Source organism: Austrofundulus limnaeus, unplaced genomic scaffold (genome assembly GCF_001266775.1).
Source record: "Austrofundulus limnaeus strain Quisiro unplaced genomic scaffold, Austrofundulus_limnaeus-1.0 Scaffold206, whole genome shotgun sequence".
In the NCBI taxonomy this organism is placed as follows: domain Eukaryota; kingdom Metazoa; phylum Chordata; class Actinopteri; order Cyprinodontiformes; family Rivulidae; genus Austrofundulus; species Austrofundulus limnaeus.
Genome location: NW_013952608.1, coordinates 440,290 through 455,548, shown reverse-complemented (window position 1 = coordinate 455,548; position 15,259 = coordinate 440,290). Strand labels below are relative to the sequence as shown.

The window sequence follows — 15,259 nt, the reverse complement described above, 5'->3', positions numbered from 1 at the left end:
CTACAGTATGTGTTTAGTTTTTCTTATATACTGTATTTCACTTTGAGAATCTTTGGAGATAAAATCAATTATTCTCTGATTTGTAACACTGCAAGAAATAACGTCCGAGCATTACTGATCACATATTGACAGAACACACGTCACATATTTACCAGAGTGATTGGTCAGTGTCTTGGTGGTCCCATCTTCACTTGGGGTGATCAGGTCCCAAATGAAACTCTTGATGTTCTCATCTCCACGGTAGTGCAGCAGACAGTAGGCCAGAAGGGCCCTGCAGATCGTCTCCACGTCCGCCTCCTTCAGGGGGCGCTTGAAGCGACCGTGACCCAGGATGTCACTCCACCTGCCCCAACTGGAGATCCACAAGTGACAAAAAGATTTACTCGTGAACAGAAACAAATCTGTAAGCCACCTCACAAACTTTATGGCAGATTATGTGCGGCAGAGAATTTGCAATTTTCAGTTTGGTTAAAAAAAAAGGTTTTGTCAACAAAGCAAAATCTATCCTAGTTTTTGTTGTGAAAACTAACAACACTATTTGATAACGTGAAAAAAAACAAATTACACTATCACAATAAAATTGTTGACAAAAAACAAAAACCTATACATTTCATGAAGACATAATAAAACAAAAAAAAAAACATTTGGGTTTGTACACCTGGCCTTTAGGTGGCTATAATGTCTACATTAACAACAACAATACAAGGGAAGAAGCATTGATTGTTATGATTCTGCCTTCTCATTGTTGGGACTTAAAACCAGCAGGATCCAGTTTATGGGAACCATGTTGTATTTTTAGGTCCAGAGTTCTGCCTATTCTAACAGTCATGGTGTCACATGACGTTTCTTGTAAACATGAAATAACAAAATTGTTGAAGTAGGAAGGAAGGTTTGTTTTTATCCTCTATTTGTAGTTATATTTTTAAGTGTCAGCAACATCAAATGTTTGTAATAAATTTGAATGCATTTTTGGAAAGATAACAATTATAGCATATTGCAAAAAAAAAAAAAAATCACACTGCTGACTTGGTTGAGATATTTGCATGAGCTGTAACAGGAAGTGATGACAAAGGGGAACAAGAACATGTAAACAAAGCTTTGTTACAATGGCTAACACCACAGACTGTGGAGAAAAATCTGATGTTTAGATTATTTTGAGTCACTGTCAGTAAGAGATGAGTCTGAGTTCAAGCATTGTTTTAATAAAAGAGCAGGGAGTTCTTCAAGAGTTCACCTTTGATGTCACTTCCTGTTTCCCTCTGGCTAAGCCAAGTTCAAAAGAAAATCTGCCAGTTATGTGATAAAATGAATAAAATCATGAGTTTCATGTCAGGTTTCTTAAATATAAAGAGTTAAGTGAGCTAGATGTGAAGGAAGGTAATAAAATATATATTTTTAAAAAGCTAAAACAAACTGCGTCATTGTTGTGGTGGTGACTAGCACATGCTGAGTACATAAAGATTTATACTGGGCACGTATCAAGTACACATAAAATATTTACTTTGGAAAGCATTGGTAAGTGTCCTAATTATTTTAAATACAACACACTAAATATAACTATTTTTGCTAAATATTTGTGTCAGTGCAGACAGGGCACCAGGAAACTGAATCTAAAATCAGACCAAACTATAATAATGTTACTAAATAAGCTTGACAGTCTGTAATTCTTTGATTCACCATTTCATGGCTGACATGACCTTCATCCTTCAAGAATATTTACACTTGTCCACATCATTTTGTCCCAGTGACTTTAATCAAACGGAGTGAAGAATGCTGGGATCCCACTGCACTGACCCCTCCTCCAGTCTGATGGCTTAACCAGCACAACACAAACATCCCCCTGCGTGTGGTTTTATGGATCACAGCTCAGCGTGTCCCCAACCAGTTGTTCAGGATTCTTACTTCTTTTATTCAACACATTTATAGTCATCATCTTTTAATATTTACTGACCCAGCTGAGCCTGTGTTTCTTTGAGGCTTTTTTAGAAACGGTAAAATCACGAGTGAATGCGAGTGAGAGAGATGGACGATGGGAAACGAGGAAGCCTGAGCAGAGACGACAGGCTCAGTCAGACAGTGTGTTTTTGTGTCCTACAGCCTCGGGCCACAAGACTAGACTGTAACAATAACAACGCTGACATCTCACTAGCACCACTGTTCATTTTTACACACACACACACACATATACACATACACATACACATACATACACATACACATACACACACACATACACACACACACACACACACACACACACACACACACACACACACACACACACACACACACACACACACAAGTCAGCCATAAAATGGAAGGGCTCACCAGATAATCACTATCTGCAGTAAGTACGTCAGTTTGACTGTGTAGCACGCTGCACTCATGTATGTAACATTTAATACTTGTATTTTGCACCAGTTCAAGTCTGAGTTGAGATCTCCTCTGTTGCTGCGTAGTCTGACAGAAATTTGCGAATCAAAAATACTGAACTCTCGTTTGAAATTTAAAGCTGGATTTTAAAAACAATGTGGGTAAAATGTGTCTAAACGCAGAATCATGGGAGGGACGTCCATTCATTAATCTGCAGCTTGGTGCCACGCATTCATGTGAAACAGCAACGACGTTCAAAAAGGCACAAGTTCTACTTATTTTGAGCAAAAGAATAATATAGAAACATTGGGACTGACCCGTAGACGAGCAGGTTCTTCTCCACTCTGAAGCACTCGGATCGAGGRTAGCCCTGGATCTTGTCCTGAGGCCGGCGCTGTTTAGAGGAGGGCTTGCTGGGTTCGTCGTCGTCGCTCTCCAGCTCGGAGAACTCGAGCATCTCGTCCTCTTTGACGCTGCTATAGTGTCGGGTCTGCTTTCTCACCCTCGGTGTGTCGATGACCAGCGTGTTCTGGGGAGGAGATTCATAGAAAACATTTTAGAGAGTGTTTCCTGGAGTTAATTGTACTGTCACAGATGGGCAGAAATACACCCTTGACTATATGCAAAGTACCTTCTGTTGTATTCCTGTGAAATGGCCTACTTGTACATTTCTTGTACAATCTGACTCCTGACTCGTGTGAAATGCAAAAACATGCCATCTTTCAGGACCAAAATCTGATTAATTGGATATTTAGTTATGCTCTTTGTTCCTGATATTGAGAAATTTGCGGTCCAGCTCAAACATAAACTGGCATTAATTATGCTGTCTAATGAATTACATTTTTGTTTAATTAATTAGATTTTTTTTCACTCCATTGCAGTTCCATTAATACGAGCAAACAGGGCAGTAGTTAGTTCCACAATTATCACATAGCTGCAGTCATTTCCATTTTAACGTCGCACAATGAGAAATCTCCAGGGAACGGCCCGTGTTCGTGGATTCTCTGGATTAAGTATTCAAATGGAGAGCTCTCCACAACAGAATCAGAGAGGGTGCAAAGTAAAGCAAGAAATACTCAAAGAAAAATCATATAGAGTAAAGTAAAGCAGGAAAACAAAGATAACAGTAAGCGAAACACTTGGTGTAGGTTGTGTTTCTCTGTGTGTATGTGTGAGCCTAAGTGATATCTCTGTACCCTCCAGGCATCTGCGCTCTGTTAAGTGGAGCTAAGCAGCTTACTCTCTCTCGCTCAAACACACACACACGAGAGCAGGGAAACATGGGTAATTAAGGAAGAGAGGAGATTCCCTACTGTCAATATTAATCTCTCTCTTCCTCTCTCTGTGCCCCCCCTGTCCTTCCCGTCTCTCGCTCCCAGTTTGTCTCACGTTCTTCGTCCTTGGATGTGATGATAGCGCTCGCAAATTACCCAGCTTTGTATGCAGCCGAGTAAATGTAAGAGGGTGTTTCTCGCTTCGCTTTTCTGAATTCATCACAACTTCTTGGAAGGCTTTGAGATTGCAGGTCTTTATGTAAATGTGTGTGTGAGGTACCCGGCCATTGATGGCGTCCATGTCCAGCTCAGCCTTCTTGGCCCATTTCTGCCAGAAGTCTGGATCCTCCAGAGAAATGTCTGTTCGGTTTCCTGTCGCAACAAAACTGGCCTGTAAATGGATAAAAAACGTGTTTAGGAGTGCGAATAAAATCTGTGCGAACAGCGTTAAAAGATGCTGCAAAACAAAGTTTGTGCACCTTTGCAAAAGTAGAGCCCTTTCCCTCTGACTCGATGGTGATGGTGTGGGTTCGTCTCTGCAGGATCTGGTCGATGTCCTCCTCGCAGAATTTGGAGCCTTCGTCTTCCTCGTCCATTAGAGCGCCGTAGGCACCCTTCCTCAGCAGGTCCTCTATCTCCTTCTTTGACAGCTGCTGGACCTGAACAACTCAGAGGATTTAATTTCTTTGTCTTGCGAAAGAAATCCAGTCACAGAAAAGAAAAGAAGGTCTAGCCGCTTCATTTCATTAAGAGTGGTGAGACTCACCCCGCTGTTTGCATTCTCTCGTCCACTCATGCTCTGAAGAACGGCCTTGTCAAGCCCCAGCTTCAGGCTGGCCTTGTCGAACATCTCCCTCTCGTAGCTGTTCCTCGTAATCAGACGGTAGATCTTGACCGACTTGGACTGGCCGATACGGTGACACCTCGCCTGCGCCTGGCGAAACAAACCATCCAAGCTTCAGACAGACTCTTAAATGCTTTTTATTATGTTTCCTGTTCACTCTGAGCACATCCACCTGAAGAGCCCCAGTTCCAGCTGAAGACTCATAATTTGATTTAAACACCAGAGCATGTTTGGTCTGTATACCTGCAGGTCGTTCTGTGGGTTCCAGTCAGAGTCAAAAATGATGCAAGTATCCGCTGCAGTCAAGTTGATGCCGAGTCCACCGGCTCTTGTGCACAACAGAAAGACAAAACGGTCCGAGTCTGGTCTGGAGAACCTGTCGATGGCTGCCTGTCGCAGGTTCCCACGAACTCTGCCATCTATCCGCTCGTACGGATATCTGTGAAGATACATGAATATGTTGTTTCTGCACAAACATAAATTTAAAACTGGGAGTTTTTGGTTTTATGTAAAGATCTTAGATTAAATGTGATTAGATTTTTATTTCAGGCAATCCAAATCAAATGCAGATCCACTCTTTACTGTTTCACATTCACCAAATGTTCTGTTTTAATAAAACAAAGACAAGTTCAACTAATAAACACGATGCCTCCTGTCATAACCTACAGCACCACATCTATTTTAAATAATAAATTCAGTTAAATCTTACATACAATATAAACTTCTGCTTAAAAATACAATGTTTTAAAAAAACTTTCATTTTTCAAACAAATGGCTTATGGAAAATGTGAACATTAGTAAGTACATACACATCAGCATAATAATTTCCTTTAATTTCTGTTGCAATCTTCTCATTCTACAATTAAAATTACTACAGTCGACCAATTTAAAATGTGTTCTCCACCAATAGGATAAAAAAAAAACCAACAAGTTCACCCTAGTAAAATAATTTTAAAGGGTACTGTGTATTTTCCAGGCACATAGTTCAATTCTACACCCCAATCAAGTAACTGTTACCTTCAATTGTCATACAATATTGTATTTGACTTTGCATCATATTTACTGTAAACACCTTGAAATTGACCTCCGTCTCTTGAAGAGCCCCCTACCATTTCAGGCACTCCCACTTCAGCATTTTTACAACAGTGCTCTGTGGGGCGGGAGCTCGGCTGCAGACTGGGCTCCAGGGAGGAGCTTTGTACAAATAGGCGGGGCTTTGTATGAGCTACAAAAGGAGATTCAAGGATTTCTCACACATGMATGAATGAATCAAAGCAACACTCRGTGCTTGTTTTTGATGAGGGAATGACTTTATAACAAGAYATAAAGCTCAAAAATGCAGATTTAGCATAATACCCCGAGTAGAATAAATATTGGTTATCGTTATATTTGGTAAATGGGCTCAACAACAAAAAACAATAGTGTATCTGAACCATGTTATAATTGTGAAAATATTAATTTATCAGTATTTGTACCGTCTTTGGATGAGGTAGTCCTCCAGAATATCCAGACAGCGAACCATCTGACTAAAGATCAGGACTCTGTGTCCACCGGCTTTCAGTTTGGGCAGCAGCTTGTCAATGAGCACCAGTTTACCAGCTGCCTGGATCATGGCCTGAAGGCCCATTTCAGGCATGTCCGTCCTGCCTCCATGAGAGTCTCTGAACTCCTCGATGATCTTCTCCTCGGCTCCTGCGCACCAACGAAACAGAAAATTATAAAAGGATACACTGGTTTAATGATGCGTTAGGCTACACTTGTGAATGAGTGGAGTTCGCACCATTGATGAGGTAGGGGTGGTTGCAGCATTTCCTCAGCTCCATCATGGTGTTGAGGAGGTTGGGGACACTGGCTCCTCCACCTCCTCCTGCTCCTCCTTTGGACAGGAAAGAGAAATTCTTCTCCAGAATGGCTCGGTAGTATTTCTTCTGGATGTTGGTCAACTCCACCTAATGAAAGAATAAACATTACATGGTGCACGTGTACACAGTGTGACCAGAGACTGTCAGTTTAAACAGKATTGTGTTTGCTAAAATCAACAAACGCATCGCTCCAATAAAAAGAACAGTTTTAGATTCCTCAGAGATAATACCTCAATGATGGTCTCCTCTTTGGGGGCCAGGTTCTTCTCCACGTCCTCCTTCAGTCGTCTAAGCATCATGGGCTTCAGAATGCCTTGCAGTTTCTGGACCTGAAGCACACAAATAAAACGTTACTGGATGAGAAATGTATGGACACTGAAAGGCTAAAAGACGTCACATTTCCATAATACTAGCCAGGTGAGTCCCTGTTACCTGTTCTTCAGTCTTTAGGTCGCCAAATTCAGTCATGAATGTCTGTTCAGACGGGAATCTCTCAGGTTCCAGGAAATTCAGTAAGCTAAAGAGCTCCTCTACTGTGTTTTGAAGAGGAGTTCCTGTCAACAAAACTTTATGTTCCTGAAGGAGAAAACAGAGACAGGAAATACAAATTTAGAGTTTCTAAAATTAAAAACCAGGATGTGTCTAAAGAACTTGAACTTGTGAAAAGAATGGAGTGAAACAAAGAAAGAGCTTCAACGAGTGCTTCTATATGAAATACAACAAGAAAACATCTAAATATTTCTAATGTAAAAATTAACCCCTTCACAAATAAAGACTATCACTCACCATATCCATCATTTTCAGTCCCTCCAGTAGTTTGCAGTTTCGGTTTTTGAGGCGGTGGGCTTCGTCGATCACCACACAGCGCCACGGGATGCTGCGAAGCTCCGGACAGTCGGCGAGAATCATTTCAAATGTTGTTATTACCGCATGGAAGCGGTACACTCCCTTTATTACCTTACCCTGGAATGATGTATAAAAAGGTAGAGAAAAGAGAATGAAGGTCAACGAGGGGAAAAAAACATCAACCTAACCTTGTGGCTCTAAAAAACAAACAAGCTGTACCTCCAAATCACAAACAGGCATTCACAGAGAACCACAGCAGCACCACATATTTTAAAACAAAGAATTATTTTTATTTAAGCAACATAAAGCCTCAACAGCTGTACTGTCTGTGAAATAAACAGAATATTGAATTAAGAGGAACTTTTCAGTCTGTAGCTGGTTTTGTTTTGTGTTATTTTCACCGTTGTAGCTCCCCCTCATTAACTTTGTAGATCACTCGACCACAGCAGCTTGCACTGCACCTCTACCCCACTCAGTCAAATGAGCATAATTGAAGTGCTTCAAAACAATAACAATGACTCCTGCAATTCAGCTTTAAGAGATTTTAGGAATTATTGTGAAGACTGATTGTGGGACGACTACAACAGACCAAGTGAGTAGTACTTAACGAGTCAAAAATGTTCAGTGCTGACAATCCAACAAATACTGCCAACTCTAGAAAGCACAACCTCTACAAATGAGCTGTTATTGAAGGGCAAACTTTCCTGTCAATATTTTGGTTAACACCTGGTACCTGTGGTGCAACGCAGCAAAATCATTCAAATGACTTCAAAGTCTAGCTTTGATATTTTGGTTTTACCGTACTTTGCACAAAGACGTGAGAGAACATATAAAGTCATTGCTGAATTTTTCTGATTACTCTAGAATACGCATTAAAATATAAGGTTTAATATTCCTTAATGAAATGCATAATAGTGAGTTTTAGTCTAAGCTTCTCTTCAAATGAGAAGCAAGGGAGTTGCAGTTGTTTTAGTAAACTAAGTAAATGACATCATGTGAGATCTGTTAGTTTTTAAAGTTTGCATTGAGAATGACTCAGCAACTACTAAAGCAAATTTTAGCTTAATATCTATAATAGTGTAAATGCTTCATAGCATTCACACTATTGAGATCATTTTTTTCTTCCAGACATTTTTCAGCATCTAACTCATTCCACAATTTTTGTGCTATTTCAACAATTCATATATCAAAACGTTCAGCTCAATCATGTGAGGGGTGCTATGACTTTTAGTATTTCAGCTTTTTATACATTTTTAGCTATTTTTTTCCCATTGAAAATGAATGGAGCTGTTTTCATCATCTTTAAAATCCTTACAGCACCTTACACATTTTGTTCTGGTTATGCTCTTTTTCACGTTCTTGTGCCAAATTTGTGCTATTTATACTTCTTACTTTCTGCTATATTCAGCTATTTGCTGAAATTTTAACTAATGTTTAGCTATTATTAGCTAAGGTTAGCTTATCTAAGCTAAATACACATTTTTTGTAGCTATTACAACTTTTTCAGCTTTTTTCTATTTTTTCAGCTTTTTTCTGCTACCTATTATTATTTATGCTTCTTACAGATGTTTTCAGCTATATTCAGCTATTTTAGCTCTTAGCTGTTTTCTGTTTTCAACTAGATTTGCGCTCCTTTTTACTGTTTTTCTGCAAAGTTAGGTGTTTTTGCTTCTTTCAGCTTTTCAAAGTAAAGTGCTAATACAAAGGATTAATTTTCCTTTTAAATATTTTCAGCTCAATTTCAGCTTAAGTTTTCAGCATGAAGCATTGGCAGGAAATGCTTCTCTAGTTCTCATTGAATTTTAGTCATTTTTGTGTTTATAAAAGTTGTTTAGCTGTTGCAGTCATCTTGAATAGGGTTAATAAAAAAGTAATCAGTTTCATTAAAATCTGTCTAGTTTATCAGATATTTTGCCAACAGAACCAACAAAGACACAAGTGAAAACATTACTTCTCCCTTGCCTTTGGCAACAGGCGATAACCAAAATCTGTGCATATCTGCATAGAAATGTCCTCTGTATTTACTGTTCATAGTGAATTTAGGAAATATGATAAGAAACAGCATCACTTCTCCACAACCTCAAGGATTAACCCAGCCCGGATTAGGAACACAGAACAAGCAACTGCACTGCTACTACAGCTTATTTTCTTCCAGGCTCACTGTAGCAAATATACTAAGAGGTGTTTGGTGCATTGAGCAATAAGAGTTTAAAGTATAACCGCTTACAGCTGGAGGACTGTGAAGAACATAAGAGGTAAAGCAGACCCAATCATCTCTGGATAGTTCCAAGAGTTCTCCTAAATGAGGAGGAATCTGATGACAGTTTCACACTTTTCTGGATGACTCTCGTCTTATTTCCCCACGCAATCAGAGTAAAAAAAAAGAAATTACGAAGTGCGTGTGCCTTTTTACCTGTGCATCCCTGTAGTACATCTCATAGGCCTGAATGGTTTTCCGGCTGGCCTGGCTGCCGTGGTAGACCACCACATTGAGTTCAGTCCAGGTCCTAAACTCCCTCTCCCAATTGGGGATGGTGGAGAGAGGGGCGATGATCAGGAATGGCCCCTCAATGTCCTTCATGTGTATCTCATATAGGAATGTAATTGACTGGATGGTCTTCCCGAGCCCCATTTCATCAGCCAGGATACAGTTACGTCTGTGGAAGATAGATGATGTGGACAGAGAGAAAAGGCTGAAACAGATGGATTTTACATTCTTTATATTTACTGTCACTAAACTGTTAAAAGTCCTTTGTGCTTTCAAGTCAGGAACTGTGTGTACACTGAGGCCCCAATGTTAAATTCCATGACTTTTACATGACTGCACTCAATGGGCCTCTATAAACTCAAAATTTTCCCTCCTGGTTTATTAACACTCATTTTCCAAACGGGGGTGAGACGGTTTGTTTTCCACTGCAGCGATCTAATCAGAAAAATGTGGGATACAAGTTGGAAAATTCCTGGCAATATAATCCTGCAAACGTTTCTCATCCTCTACAATTAGACCAATTCTTTAACGGATGAACCAGAAAAATCAGACTAATATTCCCCTTTAAACAAAGAAAATGAAAAACATAATCCTACACGGTTAATTCTTTGATTGAACTCCTTTGAGTTTCAAGCCTAATGGCTCCATCAGAGCATACATTTTACACAAAGATGGTGCCAGTGGGAAAACTTAAACAGCAATATGGCACATAGTCTCCTAATGCTAACCTAAATGCCCACTTAAGACAACTAAAGTGCTATTACATACACAGGCTGAAAGTAGTAGTTAGGGAATATTTCTTACAAAATATATAATTAGTGGTGACTTACGAGTTGTACCAGTTGAAAGTTAGCCAGTTGAGGCCTTCGAGCTGGTATTCCCTGAGTGCATTGCCATTCCTGTATTCTCTGGAGCTCTCCAGCTTTTTCCAGTCGGCTGCTGAAGGCCGATCCTTGACACAGACAGAAATAACACAGGGTCATTAAACGGCAGAGAGCCTTATTAATCCCAGCTGAATCTTCAGTGTGAGAATGTTGAACTTGGAGCTACATGGGTTCAAATTGGGTTTTGTGGCCGTGTGGAAAATTTCACTCAGTCCATTGACTAAAACAGCAACTAGTTTTGGTGGTTTTATTCACAGGAACATTAGCTTCTAGTCACTCAAATGTTATTTCAAGCTTTTATTTGTGTCAGGTAATTTAACGTGAATGACATGTTAACATTTCGTACAGCTTTCTAAGTGACTTTTGTTGTAAATTGGTGATATAAAAATAAACAGTTTTTTTCTTCTCCTGTCCCACATCTATGTGGGACAGGAGGAATGCAGTTTATAGTAGCGTTAATACGGTGACACTGGGATATCAAAAATAATTGGAAAAAAAATTGCTCATAAAAACTTACAGGAAAAAACATACACTTTGTAGGGCTGGGTATTGATTCAGATTTCCCAAATCGATTTGATTCACAGGGGCCCGATTCGATTCACGATTCAGTTTGATTGATTTTTAAATTAGTCAAGGATATCATGCAGTAACACATTTACTTTGATATGTAAGACATTCTCAAAGGAGCTAATGCTGTAAACAGTAGAAACTAATTCTAACTTGGCGTGTTGGTAAAATCATAAACATTAAGGGCAAACTTGTAAATTGGAGTTTAATCTTGAAACAAAAATGTCTCAAGTTTCAAAGGGTTTAAACTAAAAAGGCATTGCAAGAGAAAGTGTTGTTGGATACATTAGTTTTTTAAGAAACTAAGAAAAATGTTCCTGATCATTAAGAAGTGATGGAATAAGGTTACAGGAGKTGGGATAATTTAAGTGTTTACTTCTGCCCACTTTTGAGAGTATGATAATTGTATATTTGTAATGTTTCTGTTAGCTTCTGTTCAATAAAACTTAAGAAAAAAAAGAGTACTTCAGCTAAAACATTCCATCACTGTGAATTACATTAAGATGTTTCTTAAATCTAAAAATAACTTGGTAACAAAACTAAACGATTTTGTTAGACTGTCATCTTTCACAGGAGAACAGTTTCAGTCAGATGTTTACATACTGTAGTTTTGGTTCGAGCCGCTCGAAGCTTCGTTTCCCGCTACTGCATCCAAGCGCAAATCTTTGCAAACCGAAGTTGTCATGGCCTCTGTTATCTTTAAGTTCAGCTGAGAATCAGCTGTAATGTTAGTGATTCCTTAGTTTCTTTTGTTTGGATCCAGACAACTTGTTGTTGAGAGCTAACTTTAGCGCCGAACATCAACTGGATGTGAACTACGGCAGGCCAGGAGTGACACACAAGATGGAAATGCGCAGCATCATCGCACACAACAACCGTGGGGAAAAATCAGTCTCATGTCTTATGAATYGATTTTCCCAAATTTGAACAAAAATTGATCCAGATCAATTTAAATCGATTTTTTTTTAACTCAGCCCTACTGATAGATGATCAAAGCATTTACAATTTGCAGGAATGATAGATTTTATTCATATGAATGAGGAAGCTGCTTCACTACAAGTAAAAGCTTTCTGTAAGCAACATTTTGGGTTATTCTGAGGAGAGCAAAAGTCCTTTTCTGTAACTTTTAAAATCCAATTTTTCAGGTCTTTTGGCAGTTTTTTTAGCATCAGTTTGAAAATAAAAAAAACCCTGCAAAATAAATGCCTACTGTAATAGCTGCACCAACCCAAATGACCATCCGCTGAGCAGAGCACTAAGAAGAGATAAAACAAATCTGCTTCCAAGTGTCTCCCCTCTGATGGAGTATTTCTAATATCGGCCTTGAGGAGAAACAGTAGGCAGTCGTTAAATAGATGGACACGGGGATAAGAAGGGAGTGATGGAAGAAAAGACCACAGCCAGTCAGCTGCTTCTGTTCAGCATTAAACATATTGTTAGTGGTTTGGCCTGGCCACAAGAGCGGGGCGTGTGTGCCTCTGTGTGTGTGCGAGTGTGTGCGTTAAGACCACAAGAACGTGGCCCTGTGGAGACCAGTTAAAAGAGCTGTAAATCTGGAGGAGGAAGGAACAAGGCTGCAGGCCAACACACACAAAAACACATGTATACGCCCACTGGGAGGAGGCTGGGAGACTAACGGCACCCAAAGAGCTTGTCCAGATACTCACCACTCTGTTAGTGTTGGGTGTGCGTGCTGCGATGCGTTCGTATTCGTCTATCTTGGATTGGTCGATGTCTGCCTTCAGCTCCCAGGTGGCGTCTTCGTAAGGCAAACTGCACCATTTCACCAAATATAAGGTCACCGTCTGCGCACAAATCACACAGAAACACAGGGCTGGTAAACTTGTGTGTGGGGAGGGAAAAAAAGGGATGGGAGAGGCTGAAAACCAAAGGAGGAGATCAAAGCACCTCTCCGTTTTCATCTGTGCTCTCTGAAACATCCAGGACACGGTCCACCTCCACGTAATCTGGGTTAAAGGGCTCGTCGTCCATCTGTGAAAAGAACAAATGATGTTTTATATGTGAACAATCATTTTCAGTGCACCCATTTATTTAATTTCTGCCGAGCAAAACCAATATGCAACGTTTGATTTTAAACCATCTTCTGTTGCTCATGACAGGATCAGAAGAGGAGCGGACTGCACCACAAAGATCAGCTCGTACCTCAGTTATAAAGTTGTTAAGTAGTTGCTTGGCCCGAAACCTCTTTATCTTCTGGTGTATTCTCTTGTCCTTTTCCAGCTCCTCCAGCTCTGCCCAGCGACAGTGGAGGTATGAACTGAAACAAAAGGGGAAAAAGAAAAAAAAATACACTTTTGGTTAAATTTTACAGCTGGTGTCATTGAAGCAAATGTCAAACATTGCAAAGGTGGAGTTCATGCTTTACTAAAGGTGAACGGATTTTTTTGAACAAGTGGAAGGAGAAGAGATACTGCAATTTTCACTAATAGGCTACAATTTGAACATTCACAGGAACTAATGTGGATTTACAGATTTTTATGATTTTTGTAACTTGAGGGGATTTGAAACAAACAGTTTAAAAAAGACACTTTAACAACTTAAACAAATATTTGAAACCTGAAATATCAAAATATTAACTAACTGCAAACTTGGTTACCGAACAAAAAACTGTTAACATGAACACTAAGATGCAGATTAGTAAATTTAGGATTAGAGCTCACAACAAATTAATTTAGAAATTTGACTTTTTTGTCATAAAAATAAAACACTCAGCTACTAAAGTTTATTTATCAAAATGTGTTTCACAGTGTATGTATGCACAGCTAGTTGCCTTGATCCAGGTGGTGACATTTTCTGGCCCTGCAACGCATTACACTTTATAATAAATAACGTGAAAACTCTGACTTTATTTTTCAGACTTTTAGTCAAAAAGACAGATGGAAAATTTTATTAATCTGACTTGAAACTCTCTTAGCCAGACAGCCATCTTCATGCATTTAGCTATATGAGGAGAAGCCAGGACTGTACTGGTATTATTGATGTAATAATAGATCTAAAGCAGAAATAAGAGTGATCACAGCAGAAAGAAAATTGAATTAAGGCTTTCAGGCAGAATATACTGGGCTTTTCACACTTAAAAACCAATGGACGCCCTGGTGTGTGTGTGTGTTGAAAATGGGTCTAAAAGAAGAGAAAGCCCTGCTGCGAAAGACAAAAGAGGTGGAGAGCTAAGAAAAACCTAGCTACTACTTACAAGCCCTTGAACTTGACGTAGAACTCCTCCACCTCCACTTCCTCCCCCGACTCCAACTGAAAAGGAAAAAAAAAAGGTTAATAATCGCAGAAAATATAGCAGCGGGCTGGTGAAAGAGCAGAAGTGGCTCGTCATTGTTATACAACATGTGGTTTAATTTGGTGAAGTGGCACAAAAGGAGGCAGCGAAAGGTTTCACAGACATGTCAGTCAACAGGGTTGAAGTCTGGGGAAGCTTTTGTTTCATTTATGTCAAACAAATGACAGTTTTATTAGCCTGGTTACATTAATAACACCAAAAGGCATACCAAATACCAAAAGACTGAGTCGGAACGTGCACAATTATTTGTACATGTGAGCAAAGTTTTATCAAATAAACTTAAAACCTAAGATGACTATAAAGTCTGCCATTAATTTCATACATGTGTTAAAAAAGAAATCCCAAAACAGTAGCCCCTTTAAGCTGTCCAACTCCATTTACTATTAGTAATGTAGCACACACACACACACACACACCCTGCATCTTCTACTACTGTACTGCCATGAATCATCAATCACACACACGCGCACACACACTGCCCGAGGAAACACTAGCTTGGCGTCTGGCGTAGCTCGCGTTGTGGTTTTGGCTGTGTGCCAAGCCTGGGGTCAACTCTGAATGGAGCCGTGAGAAAGGGTGTGCGTCTTTGTGTGTGCGTCTGTGTGTGTGTGGGGGGGGGGCACTGGGAGCTGGCTGGCTAAGGAGAATTGGCTGGTGATTCAGTGTATATAAGTGTTGGCTAAAGGCTGACTTTTCTTAAGTTAAGGCGTATAAAACAAAGTAGCTGATGCACATAAAGCTCCAACACACACACACACACACACACACACACACACACACACACACACACACACACACACACACACAC

General features: G+C 39.8%; 1 protein-coding gene across 2 annotated transcripts in view; it reads right to left on the bottom strand.

Annotated features, from left to right (window-relative positions):
- chd7 (chromodomain helicase DNA binding protein 7) overlaps positions 1 to 15,259 on the bottom strand; it is an 85,055-nt gene that overhangs the window by 17,808 nt on the left and 51,988 nt on the right. For both annotated transcript variants that reach the window (XM_014018960.1, XM_014018959.1), the window contains exons 8-24: positions 14,353 to 14,408; positions 13,302 to 13,416; positions 13,047 to 13,130; positions 12,806 to 12,943; positions 10,518 to 10,639; positions 9,613 to 9,856; positions 7,140 to 7,316; positions 6,786 to 6,929; positions 6,584 to 6,682; positions 6,272 to 6,440; positions 5,967 to 6,183; positions 4,735 to 4,930; positions 4,414 to 4,581; positions 4,127 to 4,306; positions 3,928 to 4,038; positions 2,691 to 2,902; positions 153 to 352 (exon numbers count right to left, since the gene is read on the bottom strand). In XM_014018960.1, coding sequence (XP_013874414.1) covers positions 153 to 352; positions 2,691 to 2,902; positions 3,928 to 4,038; positions 4,127 to 4,306; positions 4,414 to 4,581; positions 4,735 to 4,930; positions 5,967 to 6,183; positions 6,272 to 6,440; positions 6,584 to 6,682; positions 6,786 to 6,929; positions 7,140 to 7,316; positions 9,613 to 9,856; positions 10,518 to 10,639; positions 12,806 to 12,943; positions 13,047 to 13,130; positions 13,302 to 13,416; positions 14,353 to 14,408 — 2,632 coding nt within the window. The remainder of the gene's footprint in view (positions 1 to 152; positions 353 to 2,690; positions 2,903 to 3,927; positions 4,039 to 4,126; positions 4,307 to 4,413; positions 4,582 to 4,734; positions 4,931 to 5,966; positions 6,184 to 6,271; positions 6,441 to 6,583; positions 6,683 to 6,785; positions 6,930 to 7,139; positions 7,317 to 9,612; positions 9,857 to 10,517; positions 10,640 to 12,805; positions 12,944 to 13,046; positions 13,131 to 13,301; positions 13,417 to 14,352; positions 14,409 to 15,259) is intronic.